This window comes from Phyllostomus hastatus, unplaced genomic scaffold (genome assembly GCF_019186645.2).
Source record: "Phyllostomus hastatus isolate PE091 unplaced genomic scaffold, TTU_PhHast_1.1 phas_contig_150, whole genome shotgun sequence".
Taxonomy (NCBI): domain Eukaryota; kingdom Metazoa; phylum Chordata; class Mammalia; order Chiroptera; family Phyllostomidae; genus Phyllostomus; species Phyllostomus hastatus.
This window is the reverse complement of record NW_025333611.1, coordinates 32,684,675-32,711,629: the sequence shown is the minus strand read 5'-3', so window position 1 is coordinate 32,711,629 and position 26,955 is coordinate 32,684,675. Positions and strand designations below refer to the sequence as shown.

At 40.0% G+C, this 26,955-nt stretch overlaps 1 protein-coding gene and 1 pseudogene across 1 annotated transcript; one reads left to right on the top strand and one right to left on the bottom strand.

Annotated features, from left to right (window-relative positions):
* On the bottom strand, window positions 1–21,410 carry PPP2CA (protein phosphatase 2 catalytic subunit alpha). Its single transcript, XM_045825216.1, has 7 exons — window positions 21,012–21,410; window positions 7,053–7,262; window positions 3,960–4,133; window positions 3,383–3,472; window positions 2,687–2,848; window positions 1,449–1,567; window positions 1–748 (listed from the first exon to the last, which is right to left on the bottom strand). Exons 1-7 carry the CDS (start codon window positions 21,111–21,113, stop codon window positions 676–678), a joined length of 930 nt encoding a protein of 309 aa, XP_045681172.1. The 5' UTR covers window positions 21,114–21,410; the 3' UTR covers window positions 1–675.
* On the top strand, window positions 12,838–21,006 carry LOC123807656 (annotated as a pseudogene).
* Window positions 21,411–26,955: the final 5,545 nt, after the last annotated feature.

Below are 26,955 nucleotides of genomic sequence, written 5' to 3'. Positions count from 1 at the left end.
TTCTTAGTTCACAAGTTTATTATGAAAAACACTGCAGTGCTCTTGTGCAGTAACATCGTCTTACAGTAGGGGGAAAAACAGTTCTGTTCAAAACAACTCACCAGGTTCTGACAATAACAAAAAAACAACATGAGGCTGAGATTTGAGAAGGAAATAAACTTGAGTGCAGACAAATCATACAATTAAATTAAACGGTATCCCTGAAAATAAACAGAACGATTTCAAAACTCACAAGTAGAGGGGAGGCCTTGGTACTTATTTTTAAAAATGTTCATTAAGCTCCAATGATTGTTGCTATCCTTATCTACATTCATGCTGAGTAAAGCTATAGCTAAATGGAAGTTAAATTGTATTCACGAGGTGTTAATGTTTACATCTTATTATCTGCAGTCTCTCAGAGAAAGCAAAAGTAACTACAAATAACGCTATGCCAGAAACTGGTTTCTTGACCAACAATGTCGCTTCAGCATGCAATGAACTGGTTCATTCTAAAGTGGTCACGGCTGTTGATGACAAGAGGCTTTGTATTTTTATATGGCACATCTTTTGGTCCGTGTGAAAACAAGTTTTTTGAATGTTAACTATTCTCTGACACTTTGGAGTTACTGTTGCTCTTCCCATTTCCATTAGGTCAATATATGGTTCATGGCAATACTGTACAAGTTTAAACTTTCATTACAGGAAGTAGTCTGGGGTACGACGAGTAACATGGGGCTCACCCCTGCGAGGTGCTGGATCAAACTGCAAGCTGAAAAACAAGATGCAATTTGTTCATATTCTAAGACATCAATGTACTGACAATCAAAATCAAGGACAGCAGTCTTTCAAATTCTACACATTTTTTTCCTATCCAATTTCAACTTGCCTCAATGTAACAGAGACCTAACTGCAGCCTCCTCATGCATTTAATAAGGGTCTTCTAGCTGAATGCCTCGTCAAAAGAGCCAAGGTAACCTGAGCCAGAGAGGATGTGCTTTTATATATTGGGCTTCCTTGTAAGATCATTTGAAAGACGGGCTCTGCTAAATAAATAAAACATAGGTTTAAAAGTTGTAATTCAGCCCTGGCTGGTGTGGCTCAGTGGACTGAGTGCTGGCCTATGAACCAAAGGGTTGCCAGTTCGATTCCCAGTCAAGGCACGTCTGGGTTGCAGGCCTGGTCCCCAGTTGGGGGGTGTGCGAGAGACAACCACACATTGATGCTTCTCTCCCTCTCTTTCTCCCTCCCTTCCCCTCTCTCTAAAAATACCTAAAATCTTCTAAAAGTTATAATTCATATTAGGGTCTATATATCACAAGTTTCTGTTGATGTATTTCAAAACACATACCAGACATAAGTCTGTTTCAAAGGAAACTTAAAAATCAAATTGGAATGGATTTAGCATAAGCTTTTCAACTCTTAATTCTCCCACAGTCATGGCAAACAACTACTCAGGTGTAGATACTTACAAAGAGTATTTTAGAGTATCATCAAGTTCCATGATTGCAGCTTGGTTACCGCAACGGTAACAATAGTTTGGAGCACTGAAAATCGTTACTACATTCCGGTCATGGCACCAATTATACCCCTACAAGAAAAACAAGAGACTTTTATAAAAACTCACTTGACTCCCTTATTTACGTAACTGAATGTGACTCCACTAGAGAGGGGGAAAAATCTCTTAAGACTTGAAAACTATCAACACTGTTTCTGGATAATTTAATAATTTTCTGTACTTTCCACAACTTAACAAATAGCACCAATAACTAAAGAATAAAATGCTTCTTAAAAGTGTGGCCTTTGTAAATAGCAGTGTCTGACCAGCCTCTTTCATTGCAGTGACTCTAAACAAGCAAACACATACTCTGAGGAGACCACGGCTTAATCCTTCTATCCTCAGTCCTAAGTGAAGCGCCCCCTGCCCAGTTGTTCACCAACCAGGTTCGAAGGAGAGAGACCCCCAGGATTTCCGGCTTCACTCCCTCAGACTATTTGATTGAACGAGTTCCTTTTAAACTATTGTTCACCAGTTTCTTTCCCTATCTTTAGCAAAGTCAGACTTTACTGCTAATCATAACAAAACTTTATTAGAATTAATCTAAATAGGACCCTAGTTTTACAAATATGCTAAATCAATGTTCTATGCCAAGAATTTGAACCAATTTCCCCTTTTTCTTCTTTCAAATCACCTGTATCCTACCATCCAAAGGACTGCTTATTTTGGTTTACTTCTTCCCAAACTCTCCTCCACACATATATATTAAATATATAAAATAACAAAACTGGGACCATAAAATATTACATTCCCCATTCTCCTGCCCCCCTGAATCCTACATTCCTGCTCTTGAATCCCAAGCATATCCTGTCTTTAGTGTCTGTCAAATTTATGGTGACAGGAGACTAGACTTTGGGTGGTGAGTACACAATGCAACACATTTAGGATATATTACAGAACTGCACACTTAAAACTTATATAACGTTACTAACCAATGTCACCCCAATGAACAATAAAAACGTTTTCACTATGAATTTCAAAAGTTTGTGATCAAAAGCTTGAGATCTTAATTCTAGCGTGCAAGCTATACTGGCAAATATCAGAAGGAATACATGGAATGTTCTCATTAACACCATTTATTTAAACTCCCTAATAGCTTCCTTCATTAAGTTTGCTTAAAAAGCAAATCAGGTTTCAGAGAACAGAACATACCTCCATCACCAGCTGGTGCGCTCTGGACACCAACGTGAGGCCATTGGCATGATTAAATGTCTCAGAAATATCTTGTCCAAAGGTGTAACCAGCTCCTCGAGGAGATATACCCCAACCACCACGGTCATCTGGATCTGACCACAGCAAGTCACACATTGGACCCTAAAAAAAAAGTTACCTTTTAAACAGACTCTTGCAAAAATGGTTAATACATGATTTGAGTAATTCATTAGAAGCAGCACTGTGCTAAGCCACACTTTTTAAGTGGTGTTTGCTGAAAACAGTGAAAGGTTTTACAGTTAAAGTCAAACATCTGTGTCAAATTTATACACTATTTTCAGATGTCTTTAAGAGGAATAGCCTGTGTCGGTGAGCCCCAATAGCAACACACCCTAACTAATCAATCTGCTTATAATATGCAGGTTACAACATTAGGCAGTGCATTCTGGTAATTAAGGCAGACTCTGAAGACACCCTATGTCCTAAGCTCAGTTCCACAACTGTTGTGATCCTGGCAGGTTCTTTAATAGCAGCTTCTTTTGAAGAATGGAGTGGACAAGAGATCTCACACCACATGGGGTCGTTTTTGAGAATTACATGAGAGAAAACATACAACGAATTAAGTTACAGTTAAATTTTTCCTCTCTCTTAGGAGGTTTGCTAAAAAGACTTTATTACCAAATGGAAGTCAATTACCTCATGGGGAACTTCTTGTAGGCGATCGAGTGCTCTGATGTGGTCCAATGTGTCTATGGACGGCGAGAGGCCACCGTGGAGACAGAAGATCTGAAAGAGAGTGGTTCATCATGTCACCCTCACCTAAAAGGTGGCCCACCTTACTTGTCCCCACTGGTATTGGTGTTCTGCCACAAGCAGGCTTGTCTCTGCAGCCCACTCTAAACTATCTAATACACTCCTTTTCCTGATAAACCATCACTACTTCATGCAGTCTCCACGTCAACCAGTTAGTTCCTGCAAGAAAATGTTTCTCTGACGTCACCTTCAACATAAACTATTTTCTTTCTCACAGAATGTTTTTGGAATCACCTTAACTGCACCTCCCTTATGTGTTCAGAAACAGACTGAGAGGATGAATGGGTTGTATCTTTCATTCTTGGGGTCCCAACATATAGGTCAGGACCTGATACAAAGGCACTTCACAAAGGCCCCAAAGGGATGTGAGGGTGGAAAAGTAAGTTACTGGCTCTTAAACATTAAGTAAGCAGAATACTGAAAGTAATCAGCAATGTAAGTTTTAACAAGACCTACATACCTGTCCATCCACCAAAGCAGTGAGAGGAAGATAGTCAAAAAGATCTGTAAAATATTTCCAAACATTTGCATTTCCGTATTTCCTTAAACACTCATCATAGAAACCATATACTTGTGTGATCTGTCTGCTCTCGTGATTCCCTCGAAGAATAGTGATGCGTTCACGGTAACGAACCTGAAATGACAAAATGGAAAACAACATAAAATGCTAGCACCTTCAAAACCAAATGACAACTCAGCAAACCTTCCACCGGGAAATCCAGAGTTCCAATTTTGTTATCTGGAAAGAAAGGGGGGAGGGGGGAAAAATCCAAGCCCTCACTGAACTGAAACCACACACCTACAGACATTTGTCCACTGAGACCTGTCAACCTAAGACCAAATCCTGCTACCATCAACTTTATACCAAGAATATTGATCAGCTATAAAACTCCATTCATGGATTTTTCCCAGTTCAATGATTTTTTGGTAAAACTTAATAGTTATGCAACAACCATCACAATCCAGTTTTAGAACCTTTCCTTTATCCCCAAAAGACCCTTTCCTTATGCCTATTTGAAGTTGCTCCCAACTCCCACTCCCAGCAACCACTGATTTACTTTCTATTGAGACTTGCCTTTTCTAGAAATGTCATATAAATGTAATCATTCAACATGCAGTCATTTTGTGCTTGGCTTCTTTCACTTAGAGTATTTTTTGAGGTTCACCTGTGTATAGATCAGTGGTTTGTTCCTTTTTATTCTGCACAGTATTCCATTATATGGCTATACCACATTTTGTTTTTTTATCACCAGTCAAATGAACACTTGGATTGTTTGCAGTTTGGGGCTATTATGAATAATGTTGTATAAAATTTATATTAACATGTAAGTTTTTGCATGAACATATACTTTCATTTCCCTTGGGTACAATCCTTACGGAGTATAAATGCTGGGTCATATGACAGGGATATGTTTAATTTTTCGAGAAACTGCTAAACTGTTTTTCAAAATGGCTGGACCATTTTACATTCCACCAGCAATGTATGAAGGTTCTAATATCTGTAAATTCACTAACATTTAGTATTATCATCCTTATTGATAACAGCCATTCAACTGGCTGTGACTGTGACTCTAATTTGCATTTCCCTGATGATTAATGATTTTGTGCATCTTTTCATATGCTTACTGACCATTCAAATATATTCTTGGATGACTATCCAAATACTTTGTCCATTTTTAAATTATTTGTCATCTTAGTTGAAGGTTTTTAAAAAATACATGACTACAAATACTTTTTTCAGTGATGTCTTCTGAAGAAAAAATAATCTTAATTCTGATGAAGTCCAATTTATTAATTTTTAAAATTAATTTGTGTCTAAAATATGACTGTGCCTTCGGTATCATAGCTAAAAATCTATGCCTAACCCAAAGTTACAAAGATTTTTCTAAGTTTTATTCTAGAAGTTTTGTAGCTTTCTCTAGCTCTCATATTTAGGTTTATAATCAATTCTGATCCATTTGTATGGTATGAGGTATCTGTTTGTTGTTTTTTTAATTTTTTGTTTATTTGTTTTTTGCAAACAAATGGATACCCAACCGTTCCACTACTACGTGCTGAAGTTTCCTCCCCCCACAGTACAACAGTTGTCCAGGGTCGTCATAACAAGCACCAATGGTGGCTTAAACAATAGAAATGTATTTACTCACAGTTCGAGAGGATGCTAGCAGGGTGGTTATACCTGAAGGCTTCTTTCCTTGGCTAATAAATGCCCAACTTCTCTACAAGTCTTCTCATCACCTTTCTTCTGCATCTATGTCCTAATCTCTCTCTTCTCTAAGGACACCAGTCACATTGGATTAGGGCTGCTCCATATGAGTTTTACCTTTAATTACCTCTTTAAAGGCCCTATTTCCAAATATAGTCACATTCGGAGGTTCTGAAGTTTTCAACATAGGAAATTTGGGGGTGGTACTGGCACAATTCAGCCCATAACAGCTTCAAATATGAATTCTTAAACGTACTACATCCACTCCTTCTTTGAGCACTGGGATTCACCCTGGACTTTAAGTATAGGTTAGCTTGTAAGACTGCTTTCCTACCATCTAAAGCCACTGCAAAAACTTTCCCTCATTTAACCTAACTCCTTTACTTTGTAGATGCAGAGGATAATGACCTCCAAAAATAGTTTGTAGCACTTTTCATGACTCAGACTAGCAGTTTCACAAACACATACACTGTATTAACTGCCTAAAATTCAGCTCTTGCCAAAACTACATCTCACTGCTTCTCAAAACTGTCAGAAGTCTTTGGCCATTTTACCATTCTGCATATTACTTAATATAATCTTCTCCCCCAAAGAGAAAGTCAACTCTTTCTTTTAAGTAAAAGGCAGAAGCCTACCAGACTAAAAGCTATTTACCATTTTGTGTTTCATCTTCAGAAACACAAAACATTTGAACATTTGTGTTGAACATTTACCAAAACTGTAACTGGTATAAAGCAACTTGTTTTCTTTAATTATCATTTCTGTTATTCTAGATTATCATGTCATGTTTAATGACTGCAAACTAGTCCACTGAGATAAATCATAATTTAGGTATTCATTTACTGTTGGATGTTTAGTTCAATTCTTTTTCTGATATCAAAACAAGGCTGTACTTTATGTTCTCATAAAAATAAAGGTCTTTTCCTCTTGAATTTCTACCTCTAATAAAATTATAAAATTACTGTGTCACAGGATATACATATTCCAACAATTGATGTGTTTTATTCCTTGAAAATACTTCAAAAATATCCAGAAAGGTATTACCTCCCCACATCCCAATTTATTGATGTAAAATTTCCATTTAACTAGCCCTCTATTTTTTTCCAAATAATCAGATTTACTCTATTCCTTAAAGAATATCCTTTATTTTTCCCATTGCCTTATTTAGAATGAAGACATACCTATAATTTATAAGCCCCAAATCTGAATACCTGCATTCCTAAATTTGCAGTTTCACTCTAAAACCTAACGTTCAGGTGGAGAAAATCACAAATCACTGGGAAAAAGAACACCCAAGAAGACTGTTTTACCCAGTTTAAAATATCCAAACATAAAAATTGAAATTACCTTAAGAGCTACGAGCAGAGTAACTGTTTCAACTGAATAGTATCCTCTGTCAACATAGTCTCCCATAAACAAGTAGTTTGTATCTGGTGACTTGCCGCCGATTCTGAACAGCTCCATGAGGTCGTGGAACTGCCCGTGCACGTCTCCGCAGACAGTGACTGGACATCGCACCTCCTGCACGTTGGATTCTTTTGTCAGGATTTCTTTAGCCTACAGGTGGAGAAAAAATAAACCAATACATCAGACATTAAACAACATTAACAAGCATATGTTTATTTACACTTAATGTAGCTTATGGGGTGAGCTCAGTAGAAGACGGAATTGTAGGCAATTATGATCCCATTAAAATAGGAGAGCAAGATTCTACTCAATGGTTCTCTCTCCTGATTCTTAGAACCTCTGATTCTTAGAAAAAGTGTGTATCAAGATGTATATTCCCTGTTCTTCTCATCAGCATCAGAGTTTTTAGGCCTATCAGCTGCCATCCAAGTAAACACTAAAGAGATTTTATTATTAGCAGTTATATAAAATCAATGAAAATGGAGCAAAACATTCAGGTACCTAGTTCCTTAGTTTTGAATCCTGGCACTCTGAAATTCTAGGCTCTGAGAAATTGCTTAGTCTTGCTTGACTTAATCACAAATTCAAACATAATTTTTAAGGATAACATAATATATCTCTCAGTATCATTTCACTTATTCCACACACACACTTACTGATCATTTACTATATGACACAAATTGTGAAGAGCACTGGGAGGTAATCAGTGATTTGCTGAATTATCTGAGTGAGACTATGTGCCAGGCCCTGTGCTAGCCACTGGAAGTCTAGTGAATGCAAGTCATTACCACAGTGGGGTGGTGGGAGAGGGCCCACAAACAAGTAACTACATAACAAAGCACAGACTGTGTTAAATGCCATGAAAGAATGGGAGAGAGTAACTAGTCCAGCCCACTTTAAATGAGATATCAATCACAACAAACAAGACAGCCCAAAAAGCACAGAGGAGAGCAGGAAAGGCAGACAACAAAAATGATCATTACAGAAGAAAAGGCCAAGTGCTAAGACAAGCTGAAGCAAGCAGCCACATTCTATGATCACATTCCAGGATCAGAATCCCTGGGACTGATAGGAGGTCCAATACAGGCAGCGACGTGTACAGTCCTAGGAGTTGAGGGAAAAATGAACATGGCTGAAGCATAACCCGCAGGTATAGAGAAGAGGGTGGGCTTAGGGTAACTAACTACCCTGGTTTTAACACTGAAAGTCCTGAATCCCTGGAAATGCCTCAGCTGCCCTAGGCAAACCATGACAGTTGGTCACCCAAGTAGTAAATGAAGGGGGAGAACGAAGCATGGATACAGACTGAGCAACAAGTCTAATCAAAGTGGTATTAGAACACAGGTCCAGGGACAGACAATCTGATGAGTGAAGGCAGGGCTATGGTTGTGGATCTGAGATGCGAGCAGAACTTAAAGGCCACCAGTACTCATGGACCAACCCACAGACAGGTCTTGCCCAGTCTCCTTCTGAAAGACATCTCAAATCCATCTGCTTCATCCTTTTTGCTACTACCCTGGTCCAAGCCACCATCATCTCACCTGGATTACTGTGCTGGCCCCCACACCAAACTCCCTGTTCCATTTTCCTGCCTTAATCTATGTTCCACGCAAACAATCAAAGTAAGACTTTTAAATGTTCACCAGTTCATTTTATTCATGACTGCATACACAGCACCTGGCTGGAACAATGTCTGAGATATACAAGGCATTTCATACATATTTGTCAAATGGATCAAGAACGTAAACCAAGGTCATCTTCAGGGAAAGTTGTGGTTATCTCCCAGGACATCAGCAGGCCTGGAAGTGGATATCAAGTTCTTTGGAGATGAAGAAACAAGTAATAATAGTGAAGAAAGATGCCCAGATACCTAGGTAGAGGTCAGAAGCCTGAAAAACAGAGAATTTTATCCTTGAGTAACAGGAGGCAGCATCCACCCATCAGGGAGAGCTATCAGAGAAGGTACATTAATGACTTCCTCAGAAAGAGTGAGATTTCAGTTAAGCCATTAAGGCTAAAGAAAATTGTCTTGAGAATGGGTTAAAGGTGTTTTACTTCACATATTCAATGAACATTTATTGAGTACCCTGTCTATGTGTGACCAAAATTATGGAATGGTGTTCCAGAATGCACATCGGGAGGCTGGTCAAGGAAAGGCAAAACACTGCAACACAGGATGAAATCACCCACAGAACTGTTGCTAATGAGTCTTTGCTCATTATATTTCAAGTGACAACCAAGTATGACAGGGTTGGTTTTAAGGCAGTGGTAGGCAACCTTAGCCACACACTGAAATTCAATTGCTCTTTTTAACCAAAATCAATCAGCCAGCCCAGGCTACTCCTCTCCCAATTAAGTCAAATATATGGGGGTAGAATCCAAGCGTAAATAATTTTTTTTTAAAGTCTGCTTTCCCCACCCCATACCATACTGGTGCTCTCAGGTACAGCCAAGTTTAAGAGCCAAGTTTAAGAAGCATTATTTTCAAGTCTCCAAACATTCTGGGAAGCCTATTTCACCACATTCACCAACCACTGACATCTAAAATTAATTATTAATCAGACCTAACACTTTTAATGTAGAAAAATCCACTGTGTCTCAAAAAGAGATAGTTCTTAAGAAATACATATAATCTATACCTAGTTTATATCCAACCTCCCCTGACTTATTACTATAGAAAAGTATAAATTAACTAGGCAGACTCTATTACTAACTCTGTTTGGCACTAATACCACGTGTAGTGTTTTTAGCACCTACTACACACTAATGAAAACAGCTGTGAATGAAATGACAGGTCTACTTCAAAGAAATTTGCAAAAGTTACTGGCCACTCTCCACAGTCTCATTCCCCACCGTGGGCCTAAAGTAACCACCAATAGCATTCTGATGCATGTCCTCTCAAAACCCTGTTTACACATTTTAATACCTATTATATGCCTAAGGAAGCTTAACTGTATATTTAAACTAGAAACAGTATCGTTCAGCAGTTTGTTTTTCTCCTTAACAATGTATCTGGGGAAAAAAACAAGTATCTTGGAGTTCAGAATGCACACATACAGACCTGGCTAATTTCTCAGTGGGTGTACAGTATTCCCTGAGGAATGATAATGGGGGGAGGGGGGAACAGGACACGACTATGATGACACACAGAGCACTTGCAATATATGGCCCAGTAGCTGCTCCCTTGCATACATATGCAGGCACACTTCCTGAAAGAAGAGACTGTAAATGGACCTTAGCATATTTAGCAGTTTGTACTTTTTTATGGTGACACTACCAAATTGTCCTCCAAAAGGGAAAGGACATTGTATCTATAAAGTGAATGTTTTAACTGCTACACCTGGGAAAGTCATAACTTTCTTCCTTTCCTACCAAATTTCAGACCAGACCAATTATAATTAAATCCTGGAGAAAGCAGCAGTATGTATCAGATGCAGTACAGTATATATTAAAAACAAAAACTCACGTTTACGAAGAATCAGTTCTAACTATACCTTTTGTTGTTGTTTTGTCTCAGTTTTTCAGCTCCCAGATGGCCACTATACCAAAATACACTATCACAGAACACGAGAATAATAAAGGCTGCAGATGTCCTTATTAAAGATTATTATTTTTTAAAGATTTTATTTCTTTTTAGAGAGGGAAGGGAGAGAGAGAGAGAGAGAGAAACATCAATGTGCAGTTGCTGGGGGTCGTGGCCTGCAACCCAGGCATGTGCCCTGACTGGGAATCGAACCTGTGATGCCTTGGTTCGCAGCCCGCACCCAATCCACTGAGCGACGCCAGCCAGGGCTAAAGATTATCTTACAATCAGGGAAACTAATCATATAAAAAGAGGTCTGACAGAAGCTGTGCTACCACAAAAAGTCAGGCCTTGTAAATCACAGAAGCACCTTAAGGAACCCAGCAATGGGTCACCTAGTGGGACCTCTAAAGAGTCTTCTTCAGAGCCTCCAGGCCTTCCTTCATCAGTCATTACAACTTCAACTCTCTAGTCTAATACTCAAAAGTAAATGGTAGAACCAGACTTTCAAAGTCACAGGATTAGGGATTTTTTATTTTTAATAACTACCTTTTCACTCTGGTATTCTGACTGCTATAATTTAAAGCCCCATGTCACCTGAATTATGCACAGAAACTAAAGCAAAACACACCACCCAAACTTTTTGTTGCTCCCCCTAAAATAGTTTTTCCAGACCTTCAAATGTCTCAGCTAATTTGAAAGTAAACAAAGCTAATTTGAAAATAATGAAGATCAAGTTTTTAAAAATAGCATAATTAGCATCATATTAATTTTTTATTTATTGGAACCCTACTTAAGTTCAGTCAAATGGTAAAGACTGAAATGAATGAATTCAAGGGAAAAATATTTGATATAAATCTTCCTGGAACACGGTTAAAGTGGAAATAGGCTATTCCATTAATAAGAGCTTATCCCAACTAACCACATGAGGTTAAAATTTTATAGCATCCTAATATCCAAACAATTCGTAGTCACTTGAAGCAAAGCTACCTTTAGGGATATTAATTTATTATCAAAATCTTCTCAGCATTCTGGGTTCAGGTTCAGAAGTCATACAACTTTATTTTTCAACCTACCATAAAACAATCAAGTATAAGGGTGAACGACCTTACAGATTTGTTTGACATTCTTAGATATAGGTCATTCCTAACTACCATAACATGAAATTACAAACAAAGCAGATTTAAATTAGACCTCACAGATCACCCAAGCCAAGATTTTTCAAGGAAATAGGGTGAAAAAAATGAACCAACAACAGATTTACCAACCACTTACATACTAATTTCCTTAAGGATACACAATAGTGATATCATTTCTATTTAATCTATTATCATAGGAAAAGACATACAACACTTTTATGCAGATTTATCAAATATTTAAAAATACATTTATAACTACAGAAAAATCCTTTATATAAAAAGAATGAAAAACATTAAAATGTTGATACTATTTATTTCAGTGGTGAAACGTGTTTATCTACACACAGACCTCATGTCTACAAATGGTAAATGTCTTGTTTTGTGTTCTAGTTTTCATATTCACTAATCCAATTTCCTACAGCATTATAGTAGTCATTTTAAACTACTGTATATAATATCCTCCTGAACAGATGTATGCACGTATTTTCCTTTCAAAAAGTCTTCAACTGTGGGATTACAGAGCAAACAGTACGAACATTTTTTAGTTTCTTATGTATTACACAACTGGATTACACAGTGTTTGTTAGGGCTGCTGCCGCCTCTGAAGCAATGAACCAGCACCTGTTAGCTTTGTCCTTAGTTCCACCACTCCAAACCCACACACCAAAGACCCTGAGTCTGTCCACCCAGGGCAAAGCAAGACCTCTGGCTGGATCCTATACCCCCCAACAACCCCACCATTTGGGCTGACTTTGTGTCTTAAGATGTCTTATCTTAAGCAACCGCCTTATGCAGTCAATGGGCGAGTCTGACCACTTCTTTGCTGCATCCCTTCGTGGGCTATTCCGGGACAATTTAAGAATCAAGGAGTGCCCTGACCAGTGTGGTTCAGCTGGACGGTGCTGTCCTGTCGAGTGAAAGATTCCTGGTTCAATTCTCAATTGTAGGTTGAGTTCCTGGTAAGGTAAAGGAGGCAACCGATCAGCGTTTCTTTCTCCCTCTCTTTCTCCCTTGTTTCCTCCCTCTCTAAAAACAAATAAATTTTATTCTTTTAAAAAAGAATAAAAAAGCTAAGTATCACCACCACCAGCAGCAGCAGGAACAGAATGGAGGACAAAACAAAGTGAAACCTACCAAAAAGACATCTCCAGCTTGGGCAGTGAGTTCAGAGTGGGGCAAGTGGCCAATGCACTCACCCCTCCAGCACCTCAGTCCCAGCCATTTCCAGCAGCAGTGCTCCCGTGTCTCTCCGAAGTCCAGCTTCCACTTCCCCACAGTCAGATTCCTTCTCTCCCTCCTCTTCCTGTATGTATAGCCTATATCCCGTAACCTCAACTCAGGCTTCAGTTTATAGTCAATAATATACCGGCTCGACTTCCTACTTTGGGGGTATGGACTGTGAGTGAATCTTATTTGACCCCTCTGCATCACCAGCTTCCTGGACCAGGGGTCACACACAGACTGTTAGTACCAAGACAATACTCACAGCCATCTCAATCAGTCCCCCAGCTTCTCTTTCCACCCAGGGATATGGAGTTTCAAGATTGGCTTTCAACTCAATCACCAACTGCTTGGACTGTAAGAACCAAACTGCTTACTGCTTTGATCATAAAGATAAGACATCTTTGTGGCAATTCCAAGTTTTGTTAAGAACCTCTTTTTTTTTTGTGGGCAATTTTTAAATACACTAGGCTGGACATTCCAGTTTTAGCCATGCATTAGTTACAAGAGATGGCATGAGCTCAGATTCATCTTCTAATCAATGTTCTGGGAGGCAAACAAAGAACAATGAAGGACTTTAGAGGGGCCAACCAACCAGCAACCTGAAATGGACAAACTAATCTACTTAGATCCTGTCATAGTTTTAGACCACTGATTTTCCTGATTTGCAAAGCGATCAAAGCATTCTAGCCACATGCAATCAAATACCACCAAAAATTAACAAAACTAAATTGTAAGGGAAAGAAGGGAAGGACATAGCCTTCATAAGCAGAGGTATTCCAATGGTTTAGCCAATCCTTGGTTGAATCTTAAAAAATACTTGTTGTCTCAAGCTTACTCACATTTCATGACCAATTTTTAGTTGGCACTGGAAAAACTTTTCAGGGCTTTTTGTGAATTGTGCAACTGACTGTCCTAGATGCACTGCTTTATTTTTCAAATGTTTTAAGGAGTCATCAATACACAGCTTGAGACAATCGGTGTGTCTTGCATAAATGGTACACCTATAGTTTTAAACCTTCGCTAGACGTCAAAACTGTGATCTCCTGTTATTGTGTGCAACCTCGAACGCCACCTCTGCAGGGGTGGTTTTGTGATTAAATAGGTTATAATTGAAAGTAAAATCCAGGACAACTGAATATCTTAGAAGATTACATTTAGCTGAAGGAAGGTGCTATACTGCAACTTTATGTCAAAATGTCTCTGGACAAGGAGAGCGAGAGAAGAGGGGAAAAAAGGACACCGATTCGCCTGTAATGTACTGCAAGTAAACCTAGCAGTAAAGAGACATTGATCAATTGCTCTGGGCCTGATAAATTTATAAACTGAGATCATTATTGTTTATGCTTACAGATGTTAACTGAAAAAGTTATATACTATACACATAAGCTTTTTCCTGTATTTAGCAGATATGTATAACTGTATTAAAATGGTTCTAACACATACACACAGAATCTGTATTATGCTCAACTGGTAATGTAATAATAAACGGGAAAACGTACCCACTCTCAGCTATTTCAGATACAAAATGTTAGCTCCTGATTTAACCAGCACTTCTCATTTAGAGTTCAAACTTGCATTCCATGCTTATTTACTAGTTATCTCTCCTCTTACACAAATGTCCACACATATTCTTTGAGTAGTCAGAGACAGTAGTATGGTGTTCTACTAAAATTCTGTTTATTAATTCTAATGTTCACTGGAACTCTAGTTCAAGGAAACTTAGTATCTCATACTGTAATCACAGTTGAGTACACCTTCACCAATACAGCCATAAAGATGTAAAAGAGGCTAAAAAAAAAAAGCAAAAAAGCAATTTTTGAATTTTACTTTCCAATTTAAACATAATTGAAGATGTTTTAAAACTTTTAAAGTTTTTAATTTAAAGCAAAATAATTAAATTTGCAAGCAAGAATACATTTTTCAATATCCTAAGAGAATTTTCACTTTGTTTTTTTTTGCTGCCTTTATAAAGATAAAAAGTATGTTCCTTTGGTTTTCATAACTCAGCAAAAAACCATGGTTTATGACAAATGAACATTTATGGTTAGATTTTCATTTTGGTGTGATACATAAAGAAGGGCTTATTATTAGCCCTGAAAGCAAATGAATTTGCGTTTTCTTCAATTATCAAACCTTTCTTCCAGTACTTGTCTTTCATTAATTATACAGAACAGATGACTCTAATGTTTTATGAACACTTTGGTCTTCTATGATTAAAATCTCTATGATTATGCTTCAAATAATCATCTTTACCTCTGACCAAAATGAATGACTGTTTTCTTTAAAGCTGTATGTCTCTCAGGCAACAGATTGGCCTCAATCTTTACCAACCAACCCACACATGTGCATGAATTTGACATTTCCAATCATTCCAGCACAGTTTGGAAAAAAGGTAACCTACTAAACTAAGAAATGTTGCTACATATATAGTTGCTTAAAATTCCCACCACGGCAATCCATCACAAACTAGATTAAATATTTCTGGGCCTGTTTCCTCCCACTTCTATAAAAGATGACTTGGCCTAGAAGGTCTTTAAGGTTCCTTCCAACACTAAACTTCTACTCCATCCTAAAGCACTTCTTAAGCCTTTTTATAAGGTCAGAATGAGTCAACAAAATAGATGGTAGGCATTACTGCTAGTTTACAAATGATGAGTGACAGAAATAAAATTCCCTCAACTGCCACCAGCACAAATGTTCTAAACCTTTCCCACCTAGAGTTTACAAATTCAACCTCTTGACTAACCTGGAACCCCGCTATTACGAACACAAAATAAACTATCAAATCCCTAAGAACAATAATGCTATTTAGACAAAGCTATGTACTGAAAAGTAGCAATGCATGTGATAAGGGCTTAATAAACTTTGGTTGAATGAATTCCAAAAATAAATGTACAGTGCCACAGTTTACAGCATCAATTATACTGGATAACCTCTGTCAACTACACTCTCTATATGACTCTAGCTAGTGAACAGCCTTTCCCAGGGGCATTCCAGAAAAAAGTTTCTCAACCTTCTTTCAGCCCTCAGAACAGTAGTGTAAAAATTCCCATCTGTAGTGGCAACTAGCTGGTCATGTAGAGTTTAGACACACACACACACTTCTGTCACAGTGCACTGTTCTTCCATTCCAAATCACAACACCAACACACAACTAGGCAACAGTAACTTGGTGTAGTGAAGAAATTAAGCTGTTAACCCCAGATTATTATTTTACAGTTTTCAGACCCTAGCCAGACCCACTGGCAAGTCAGAACTCTCTACTTCAGCCTCTTCTATTACTTCTGCTTCTGAAGCTAAAAGAAAAGCTGTTTAAAACAACAAAAGAAAAGCGTTCCCCTTTCTACCTCTAGTCCAATTCTGATCTCGCTTGCATAGGAGAGTACAGGTTGAGGTTTTTTCAGACAAGGACGGTAATGAGAAGTGAATAAAGAAAAAAAGTGTAAATAAGAGAACCAGATCAAAGTAGAAAGAGTAAAAATGGAGGAGGAGGGTTTTCCTGACACACAAAACTTTTCCTCTCTCTCCTCAGCACCCTCAAAAAAGACCCCTGCCCACTGTTACTTTGACCCAAACCCCAAGTCACCTGGTTTTCCTAGCTCATCTTCTCTAAATGAGACAAACACTCTACATAGAACACAATGAGACAGGGAAATAAACGTCTGCTGTCACAAAAAGGGGGAACACCAGACTGGTGATGCAAACATTATCCCACACACGCGGGCAGTGCTCATCGCTCTTTCCACAACAGCAGTTTCACCTCAGCCCTTCTGCCAGTGTTTGCAGGCACAGAACTCTCCACTCTGAGAAACAAAGGGAGAACGGGGGAGCCTGTGTATGCAAACAGTAGGACTGTGCACCTTTCTGGTGTTTCCTCGTTAAGTCAACTCAAAACTGTTACTGCTCCATGCATGGGAGATCATGAAACACACAGGCACCACCAGCTTTGACTGTGGAAGCTATGAGGATAAAAAGAAAGGCATTTCACAAGCTGTACTGAACAATATAAATGTCAGGTATGCTTTATTAGAATATTTCAGAGCTCAGTCTATGGATCATAATTTATGCTACCTGAGAATACATAGAAAATAAACTGGGGTTTTCATGTCATTAATCTTATTTGAAGGGCAAATGCAGTTAGCCACACCCAAAATTGAAGAATTACTATTGTTTACTCCTCTGGGACAAAGTGAAGCAACAGTATGTGACAGCAATAAGGAGCTTTCAAGCAATCAAAATAAAATTAACGCTTTATTTTATGGAGTTTTTGATTCTACAATTCAATTTGGCCCCAATTCACCCACATCTTTCATTATTAACACTATGTTAGAAAGGAAAAGGGGAGCTGTGAAGCAATGCTAACATTGGTCTTAGAATCCATAAGCCAAGGCAATCTCAATCTAGCCCCTACCGTAATAACTTTACCTTTCCGAGCCCCTGGTTTCTATTTGTAACTGAGGACAATAACTGTCTCATAAACTTGTCAGACAACTGTGCATGTGAAAGTATAGTGAACATAATATTATTACCTATCATGCTTCCCGGCCAACTGTTTGTTCTCAATATTCAAATTGTTTTATGTAAATGAACCAAACAATGTTTTAAATAAAAAATACACAGACTAGCAAAAGCTTACTACCCACTTCATAAAAGAATTTATCCTTGGTCAAATATTTGCAGCCCATCCAATTAGAAAGAAAGGGTTTGTTTTACTCATACTCACTTAAGAAATGTTACAACTAAGTGAAGCCTTAATGACTGCATCTTATTTATAGTGCTGGTAGAGCAATGGAAAACAGCATACCTAAAGAAGTACTTTGAAAAAAATCTGGCTATCAAACAACATTCTCCACAAGTTTGGTAAGACCTGAAAGCACAAAGCCAAAAGTCATACCTAAATTAAACCACTGCTGAAGTCATATAACAAAAGATTGTTTACTGTAGTTAATGCAAAAGCAAGTTGACACTAATATTTTCTTCCAGTCTGTAGAGGGAAACATACCAGCCCCGTTACACGATGTAGTAATGCTGCTGACTCTAGAACTGTGCCTGAGACAAAACTGTACTCACCACAAATTTTTAAACAATCAACAAATTAGAATCCACCAAATGACAAGGTATACTGCACACACACACACACACACACACACACACACACACACCTTAGCTTTGCTGTAAACCTTGATCACATCTTGGCGGGTATTGGGGGAGGGGGTGAGTCTGACTAGTTAATATAAAAACCATGTTCACCCTTGTTTATAAACACATACACACTTGGACCCTCTGCATTTTGAACACTTAACACTGTTCACTGTTGATGGATACCATGATAATAACCTCTGCATTTCTTAATTACAGTAATCTCTATTGTATTTAGCTTTAAGTATTTCATTCAGATCAGGCATTTTCAGGTGTATAGAAGGCTTAAAAATTAGCACTCCTCCTCATAATCAAAGAAATCGTCAACTATTACCAACAAATATCTCCTTAAGCTAATACCAAGGTATTTCCAACAAATATCTTTCCTTAAACAAAAAAAGAAAACCATTGTACAAATGCAAAATTTCTCTCAAGGTTTTCAAAATGTAGCTTTCACCAGATGTGTTACTGGTCATACAAATATTAACAATGAAACTTTGTTTTACTAGAAAGACTTGTACATACAAAAGATCATTTCAAGTCATGTACCCAACTCCTCCCACATACCCGAAAAGCAGCCAAGTTAATTTAATTTGGAAAATTAATATAATACCAAAAAAGTTGAAATACAAGCTAAAACACAGTAGGAAGGTTGTATGATGATATCCCCTCAAAAGACCAATTTCTTGGAAACCTAACTCCAAATATTACTTCCATCTTTTGGACTGTTAAGAACTAAAATCTGGACACAATGGATGAGCAATGGAGATCTAAGCATAAATTGATTAATCACTATGTCTTAGTTTTACAAAAACTAGATGCACCAAACTTCAGCCACTCCACCATCGCATCCAGTATTTGTTCTATAGTCTCCAGCCCTCTACTTCATGGTCCACTTACTAATGATGTCCAACTAGATTCCGGCTCCTTGAGAATATGATTATTCTGCACTGATCCCATTCCTCACATTAAGAGAAAGTAATCTTGGATATCCAGTAGGTTTTCAATATGTAAACACAAAGCATTAATTTTAATGAAATTGTATAATCTTAGATTAGAAGAGACCCTGGAACATCTGTTTGAACTCTAGTTTTATATATAAAGATTCTATTTATTTTTAGAGAACGGGTAAGGGAGGGAGACAAAGAGGGAGAGAAACATCAATGTGTGGTTGCCTCTTGTGTGCCCCCTACTGGGGACCTGGTCTGCAATCCAGGCATGTGCCCTGACTGGGAATCTAACCCCAGACCCTCTGGCTCTCAGGCTGGAACTTTGGTTTGCAGGTCAGCCCTCAATCCACTGAGCCACACCAGCCAGGGCTCTAGTTATATATTTTCTATACAAATGACTAGTCACCTAGCCAATGGCTGACTCAAAATCTTTATGTAAAGTACTGAACTCTAAAAGTCATTAAAATAACCATTTATGGTACCAGAAATTAAGACCTGATAAGGTACATTAAATAATGTTTTAAAAAATTGCTTCTAAATCTTTAAAACAAATACCACCCTCATTTGATGCAAGAGAATTAAGGGTCAAAAAGTCAGCATTAAAAGGCAGCTCTAATAGATGATGTGCCACCTCATCAACTGGGAGAGTTCTGTTCTGGCTTGGGATAAATAAGTCTGAATTTGACTCCCTTAAATCGCAATTTACAGCATAGTTTCTCAAAAATCCTGTTTTAGGAGCATATACACCAAACTCATGAACCTAATTTTCACATCAAACCACAAACGAATCAGCATAATTGCTCTCTAATAACTCTCTTCACTAATACAAAATGCTAACATAGTCCACAATTCTGTATTAAAACAAAATGCTGCAAAGTTAATTTTGAAAAGGAAAATTAAAATGGACCTTAAGTGGACTACAAGATTCTATTTTCAGCATCTGTGAGGTAAACGCTAAACATAATGTCTGGAATACAGTAAGGCCTCAATCGACAGCTATTATTACTACTACTACTACTACTTAAAGCCACAAAAACACAAACAATGAACTTTTCCAACAAAGAGCCAGCATAAAAAACTTGCTTTTTTAGTTTATGTTGCTCATTTAAAAAATAAATGGCAAAATGCCTGGTACGTTTGGCTTGGATAAGGGTTTCAACACTCCCCAACTTGAGTCAGCATATAAATCATAAATTCAACTGACACTTGATTTCCAATCCCAAAACTCCTTATATAGTATGACTCACCGAATTCTCCATTTCTTGCAACTATGAAAAATAAGGCATACTCCTCCCTACAACTACCACCACGACCTTCGTAAAAATTAGCTTAGGTTTTTAAATTCTTAAGAAAACTCGACTTTAAAAAGTCTCTGGAAAAGACTGCTCGGTGAGTTTAGCACAAACCACCCAGAGAGCACGAAAGCTGTGTGACCTTTAGCTGGGTCCTGTGGTCTGGCATGCAAGCTTGCCTTTTGGGGGATCCTCTGGAGAGCTGGGGGGCTAGGACTTGGTGCTGAGTCCAAGTAAAAAGCCTCTTCCCCATCTCACAGTAGAGTCCCAGGCTCCATTCCCATGACACAAAACTCAAGTCCTCTTACCCGGATCTCAAAACCGTCCCCAACCTAGGGTCTCTGCTCCCACAGCACCCCGCCCGACGCTAAGGCCGGGAGCCTCCGAAGCCTTGGAGTTGGGGGAAAGGCGCCATTTTAGGCGGCAGTAGCAGGGACAACCAATCTCCGGGCGAGAGGCAGGGGGCGCCGGGTCGCCCGGGAATCACCGGCGGGCCTCACCGCGCCGGACACCCGTCTGAGAGGCTCGGGAGACCGGAGCCCGCGGCCTCCGCCATGTTGCACCTTCCCCACGACCGCCTCCTCGGCGGGCTCAGCCCACGGCGGCTCCCGCAGCCGGAGAGAGTAGCTCACCTTCTCGCAAAGGCTCTTGACCTGGGGCTCGGAGAGCTGCTTGCACTCATTCAGCTGCTCGATCCACTGGTCCAGTTCCTTGGTGAACACCTTCTCGTCCATGATGACACCCGCCCGAACCGGCTGCCGCTCCGCGCTACTCCCGCGCCGCCGCCCGCACACGGGCCACAAGCACAGGCCGCCGCCGGTTTCCGAAGTACTTCTGTGGTCACTGGCGGTTGCTCGGCGCTATCGCTGGCCCGCTGGCTCTCCCCTCAATGCTCGGCCACAGGCCGCTGCCCTCCTCCTCTCGCTCTACCCCCAGAGCTCGGCTCTCTGTAATGGCGGCCACCGGCGTGGTTACGTCACGCCCGGCGTCAGGAGGCGGCAGGGTGCGGAGGGGTAGAAGGGCCGCGACGGGAGCTGCGCAACTGCAGAGCCAACCTGGCTGGCCGCCGGACTGAAGTAGAGGGCGGGAACCAGAAGCTAAGGCGCAGGCGCCAGGTAGCCGGCTGGTGACTGAGGCACCTTCGGTTTTAGGGTGCGGTCCCTCAGAAGGGTGGGGTCCGGGGGAAAGGGCGGACCGAGTACCAGCGAACGAGGTGATCGCAGCGCGGCGGGGTGGGGGGGGGGGGAACAGGACTAACCCTCGAGCACTACGTCCTACTGGGGTGCGGGTCTAGCGCAGGCGCAGTCCTCGCGGGAAGATCCTTCTAGCTGCCAGAAACATTTTCCAAAAGGTGGTCTCCTTGGCTTTTTACTCCGCGGCTTTAACCAGATCGGAAACGGCCCCTACGCCTCCTTGGTGCGACAGCGCTGGAATTGCTTGGGATTCCCGCATCATTGTGGCAGGAACGGGCGCTCAGGGGTTGTCTGGTTGGAGGCCACCTCCGCTGCTGGTTCGCACTTTGTAATTAGGTCACACGTAGGTGGATGAGGGTGTACCTGCCGGCACAGTGTCGCGCAGTGTATCTCACTTCCCCTGGCACACATGTCTCCGGGCTTGGGTGTCTCGGGCACCATGGCTGAGCCAAGGCCTGGGCTTTTCTCTGGACCTCCGACCTCGCCTAGCTTCCATACACTCCTCGCAGTCTCGCCCATTTTTGCTTTTTACCCGCATGTGTGCGCCTTTCTTTGACCCTGGGTATGAGAAACACCGCGACACACACACACGCACACACGCCCGCCCGCCACACACACACACACACACACACACGTGCGCGCGCCCGCCCGCCTTGTGCTACTTTCTAGAGGGCAGGGCTGGAAGAGATAGGCGCACTGGCCCTGACTGGGTGGTGGTAGAAACAGCTACCATACGGGCTTAAAGCTCGGATACCTTAGGATCAGATCTCGGTCTGGCTATGAATCTCTTTGGAGTTTGTGATGTGTTTTCACATTCCATTGTCCCTACGTTCACAAAAATATTTTGGTTCCAGCTATATGCTAGATCCCATGCTTGGAAGAGAGGGATCATCCACATACACAAAGCGCCCTGGTAGAAAGTGTATTCATTCTCCCAACAGTGCTCTTAAAATGGTCGGGGGATAGGCAAAGAGAGATATGATGTCCGCAGGACCTGAGACCAGCTTTCCAAAGGACATTTCATCTTAAAACACAGGGCAGGAGCTGAAACTGTTCCTCATCTTCTAGACACTGTACTTCCAGAGGGGAGTGCTCACTGCAGCTCTGAGTCTATCATCCAGGCCAAAAAGCTGAAGAAGATTCTGGAGACCCAGGTCAGCCAATGGTGAAACTGAAAATTCCCCTTCATCCAAGACAACCTGCTTGGCCAGGCCGACTGACTTAGTCTTACAGGGCTAGAAATTACAATTCTGCTCCCTTCCTACCTCTCAATAGTGTGCCCAAAAGAAAGTACCTTAGATCTACTCCCCCAAAGACTTATACGTAATTACTAGTCTGGGGAAAAGCTCTTTGAGCTCAGTGTCTGACAATGTTTTGCAAGTAGCATCCCCAAATAATGGAGGAGTAAGAGTTAAGGCCATTTAGAATGAATGAGGGGGAAAAAATCATCACTTGGTGCCCAAGATTATAAAGACATGTCCAGTGTGCTGTCTTATTCTTCCGGTTGCCCTGTGCCTTTTTCGTAGAGCAAGAAGAAGACAGGCACTCAGAAAAGAGAAGGGACTTGCTGAAGGTAGTGATCAGGATTTAAAATTTTATGCTCCTGAGCGTGGGCTGTGAACCAAAGTGTCGCAGGTTCGATTCCCAGTCAGGGTACATGCCTGGGTTGCAGGCCATGACCCCCAGCAATGGCACATTGATGTTTCTCTCTCTCTTTCTCCCTCCCTTCCCTCTCTAAAAATAAATAAATAAAATCTTTTAAAAAATTTCATGCTCTGAACTACAAGGTCCTAGTCTCACTCACACAACTGACCTCCAAGGACTAAAATATGGAACAAGGTCAATATAATTTCCCTTTGCCTGAGTTCTTATCCAGAAAGGTAGGGGCGATGCTAGTTTAGTAGATTAAAAAGTATTGAACACATTCTGTGTGCTAAGATGATAATGAGTGGGTTTTTCTAAGGTGCTGTGAGCTTCTTGTTGCTACCTAGCAATTAGTGTAGGTATTATTTATTTTCTCTTGATGCAGATTACTTGGTTCACTACCATCATAAAATGGAGGGAAGATATAATTATATATTCTTAAAACATCCTGTGAAGTAATTAGATGCCACGACTTCTTAAGCAATGAATTCTAGGAAGCTCTTATTAGCATTCAAGCAGTGAAGTAAAGCGATGATTATAAACAATATATAACTAAACCAGAATGTCTTTAGAAGAAATCTAGAATCTTTGCTTGTTCTGTAGAACTCAAAATAGGTAATGGATCTGAAAATTCAGTGTTATTAATCTGGTCTTGACTAACTGGCCTGACCTCAATTCTAGAGCTGAGGAATAGTTGAAAAGAAAGTTAAAAGCAAACCAAATTTTTTTTTGTAATTTCTTGGCAAAAACCAGAGAGTGAATAAAGCAAATATACTTTGAGAAAGAATCTTTGCTCAGGTGACAAGTTCCATACACAGCAAGTATAAGTGTGCCTATGACGTTTAAACATAGCTATAAATAAAAATCATCTGATGATGGGGATGGGGTAAGAGGAAGGTAACCTTGAACAAATAGCTTCATAATATTAGCCAAGTTATAAAAATTGACATTAAGCATGGAGAAAGAATGAGATGTATCTTGAGAGCCATTGCTTTGGCCTTAGGTTTATTTAGTTGTTCCTTCCAGTTCCCTGACTTTGAGATTTACTGAGACAGAAGGTAGAGTTGTGGAGGTAAGAAGTGGCTCTGGAATCAGATAGACCTGGTTTGAATTCTGGTTCTGCAGCTTGAAGTTTGGCAAGTTACCTAACTTTTCTGAGTCTCAGTTTTCTCTCCTGTAAAGTGGGGATCATTGGAATAGCCAATTAACAGGATTCTTCCAAGAATTAAAGGAAATTCTAAATATAAAACACTAAACAGTATATAATAAATATCCAGTAAATATTAGATATTATTTCTAAGTCGTCTCTGATTCTAAATATCCTCTAATGCCTGTTGGAGCCCTTCAGCTGTCTGCCATGAAATACATACTGGTCTTTAGAAACAAAGTAACAGTGACAAAAACATTGTATAGACACAAAGCCATTGGATGAAGTGCGGATGAGGGAGGAAATTCAAGGAAAGGAAAGAGATGAAACAGAAAGAACATCACTGGATTTCCTTGCCATCAAGCAAACATTCAGAAAGCTTGTGTGGAAAGTTGCTTAGGAATCAATCCAAAAAGCTGGTCAGTTTCATGCTCCCGTTGGCTCAGACTCATATCTGGAAAGGGTGCCATCTCTGATAATAAGCACTCTGCACCCTGAGTCTTTCTATGCCCTACAAGCCCCCAAATAAAGACAGTCAACATCTAAAATAAGCTGTCAACATCTTGGTGGCTCTGCCCATGAGAAACCTGCCAACTAGAACCACCCGACAACCAGAAGATTTCTGGACTCGGGATGTGATGATGCAACTCATTGGTATCTAGCCCTGTTCCTCTCCTTTGTGGTTTTCAAAGACATTAACCTTTTTTGTCTCTTCACCTGAAATTAGAATTTTATAAATGCAGCCAAAATTTTGTGGCCAGGAACTTTGCCATAGATTACAATATGGTCCCCCACGCGTCCCCACTACTACAGCTTGGCTAAAGAAAACAGAGAGAGAGAAATGACAATGTCTCTGAGGTCCAGATACCATTCTCAGCTACATAGGAAATATTTTTCTCTGTTATAGAGAGAGAAAAATGTCTCTAAAATGGAAGGCAAAGTTTATCACTCCGGAAGACTGGGTAAACCTTAAGAATACTGTCACCAACTTTCACCTATAAAAAAATCTTATCAGATTATGTTTATTGACATAGAACATTATTTATAATATGTTATTAAGTGAAAAAGTCCCTTATAAAACAGCATGTGTGATATAACCCTAATTTTATTAAATATATATTATAAATCCATGTGTATAGGAGACTTTAGAAAGGTACACAGTGAGGTATTAACATCAGTTGCTTCTGATGAGTGGGATTGTTTTTTATTTTCTTTTTATTTATTTGATTCATCTGTAATGAAAACATGTTGGTTTTATAATTGTGCAAAGAAAATCTTCAGAATATCTGAGTCAACATGACAAGGTACCTTTCAGGGGAATTACAAACCCAAAGAACATGTAGCAATAGTTCTATTAAATAGTCCACTATGCCCTGGAATATTACTCAAGGGCCCCCACTTTCTTGTGAAAAGAAGTCTCACCTCCCCTGTGGCCTTCTCATATGGTTCCTCACAAAGCATTTCAATATGACCTTCTTTTCTGCCTTTCCTCTCACTAAACTGACTCCTTCCTCTGCCAGGTTAATGTTGTACTTGTCCATCTTGTTCCTTCTTTCACCTCTTTGCTCAGCCTGTCCCCACTGTCTAGATTGCCCCCGTAGCTCTATGAACCCTGCTTGTCAGTCCAGACCAGTTCAAGCCCCACACCCTTTGAAGAGTCTTCTTTCCTGACTCCAGGTCTGCCCGGAATGGGAGTTCCTAGAGCCTGGGAACAGAACAGAGACCTGGCACTTGCATGAGCTGAGGGGTGTGAATGGAGGATTTGTTGGTGAACCCATGTGAGGTGTTCCCTGAAAACTCCCAGAAACACTGTGGAGGAAGGGGGCATTTTGCAGAGAGCCAGAGGGAAAAATCTGTTTACACTTTGTTCTCTATCTTCCAGATTATCCAGTTTACCAGTACTTATGTCTAGCTTGACTCCAGGCAAGATTTAGAAATCAGATTCCTGAAGCAGGTGGATTTGCAAGCATAGCGGCATCTGAGCAGTGCTTTGAAATGTATTTGCAAAGATACAAAGATAGGGCCATCCTGCTCTCCAGTCTGACGGAAAGAAACAAACTTTCCCCTCCCAGGAGTGTTCGTTCCCTAAGCTGTTAGAGGGGCACGGGCAGGGAGGCCCCTCAATTACCAGGTGCTTATGTGCTCATCCTTAAATTCTTAACATGGTAGGTAGTCTGGGAATTGGGGTCACAAACAAAAAAAGGAACAGGAAAGACATAGCTGATAGGTAATTTAGTGTCAACGGGTGATAATTGGCTCTTAGAGGAAGGATGATAATCAGTGGCCTCCATCTTTGGAGGAACAAGCAAGAGGAAATAAGCCTCTGTCAAGTAGTCACAATTAAAAGGCCAGCATTTATTAATCACTTACTATGAGTCAAGTACTTTTCAAGTGCCTTACATGTATTATATGATTTGTTCCTCACAATTTACTATTATTAGTAGTAATAATATTAGGTACTATTATCCTCATTTTAACAGATGATGAAACTGAGGCATAAAGAGATTAAGTCACTTGTACAAAGGTAAAATAACTGGTAAATAGAGTTGCTGGGGTTCAAACTTACACAGTCTGGCTTCAGTGACCAAACTC

What these genes read in the sequence shown, in the direction of transcription:
- PPP2CA (XM_045825216.1), bottom strand. Translation starts at nt 21,113, where the DNA reads ATGGACGAGAAGGTGTTCACCAAGGAACTGGACCAGTGGATCGAGCAG. An exon ending in TACAAGAAGTTCCCCATGAG is followed by an intron (nt 2,849 to 3,382) that starts GTAATTGACTTC and finishes CTTTTTTTTTAG; the next exon opens with GGTCCAATGTGTGACTTGCT. An exon ending in GATACTCTAAAATACTCTTT is followed by an intron (nt 749 to 1,448) that starts GTAAGTATCTAC and finishes CTTGTTTTTCAG; the next exon opens with CTTGCAGTTTGATCCAGCAC.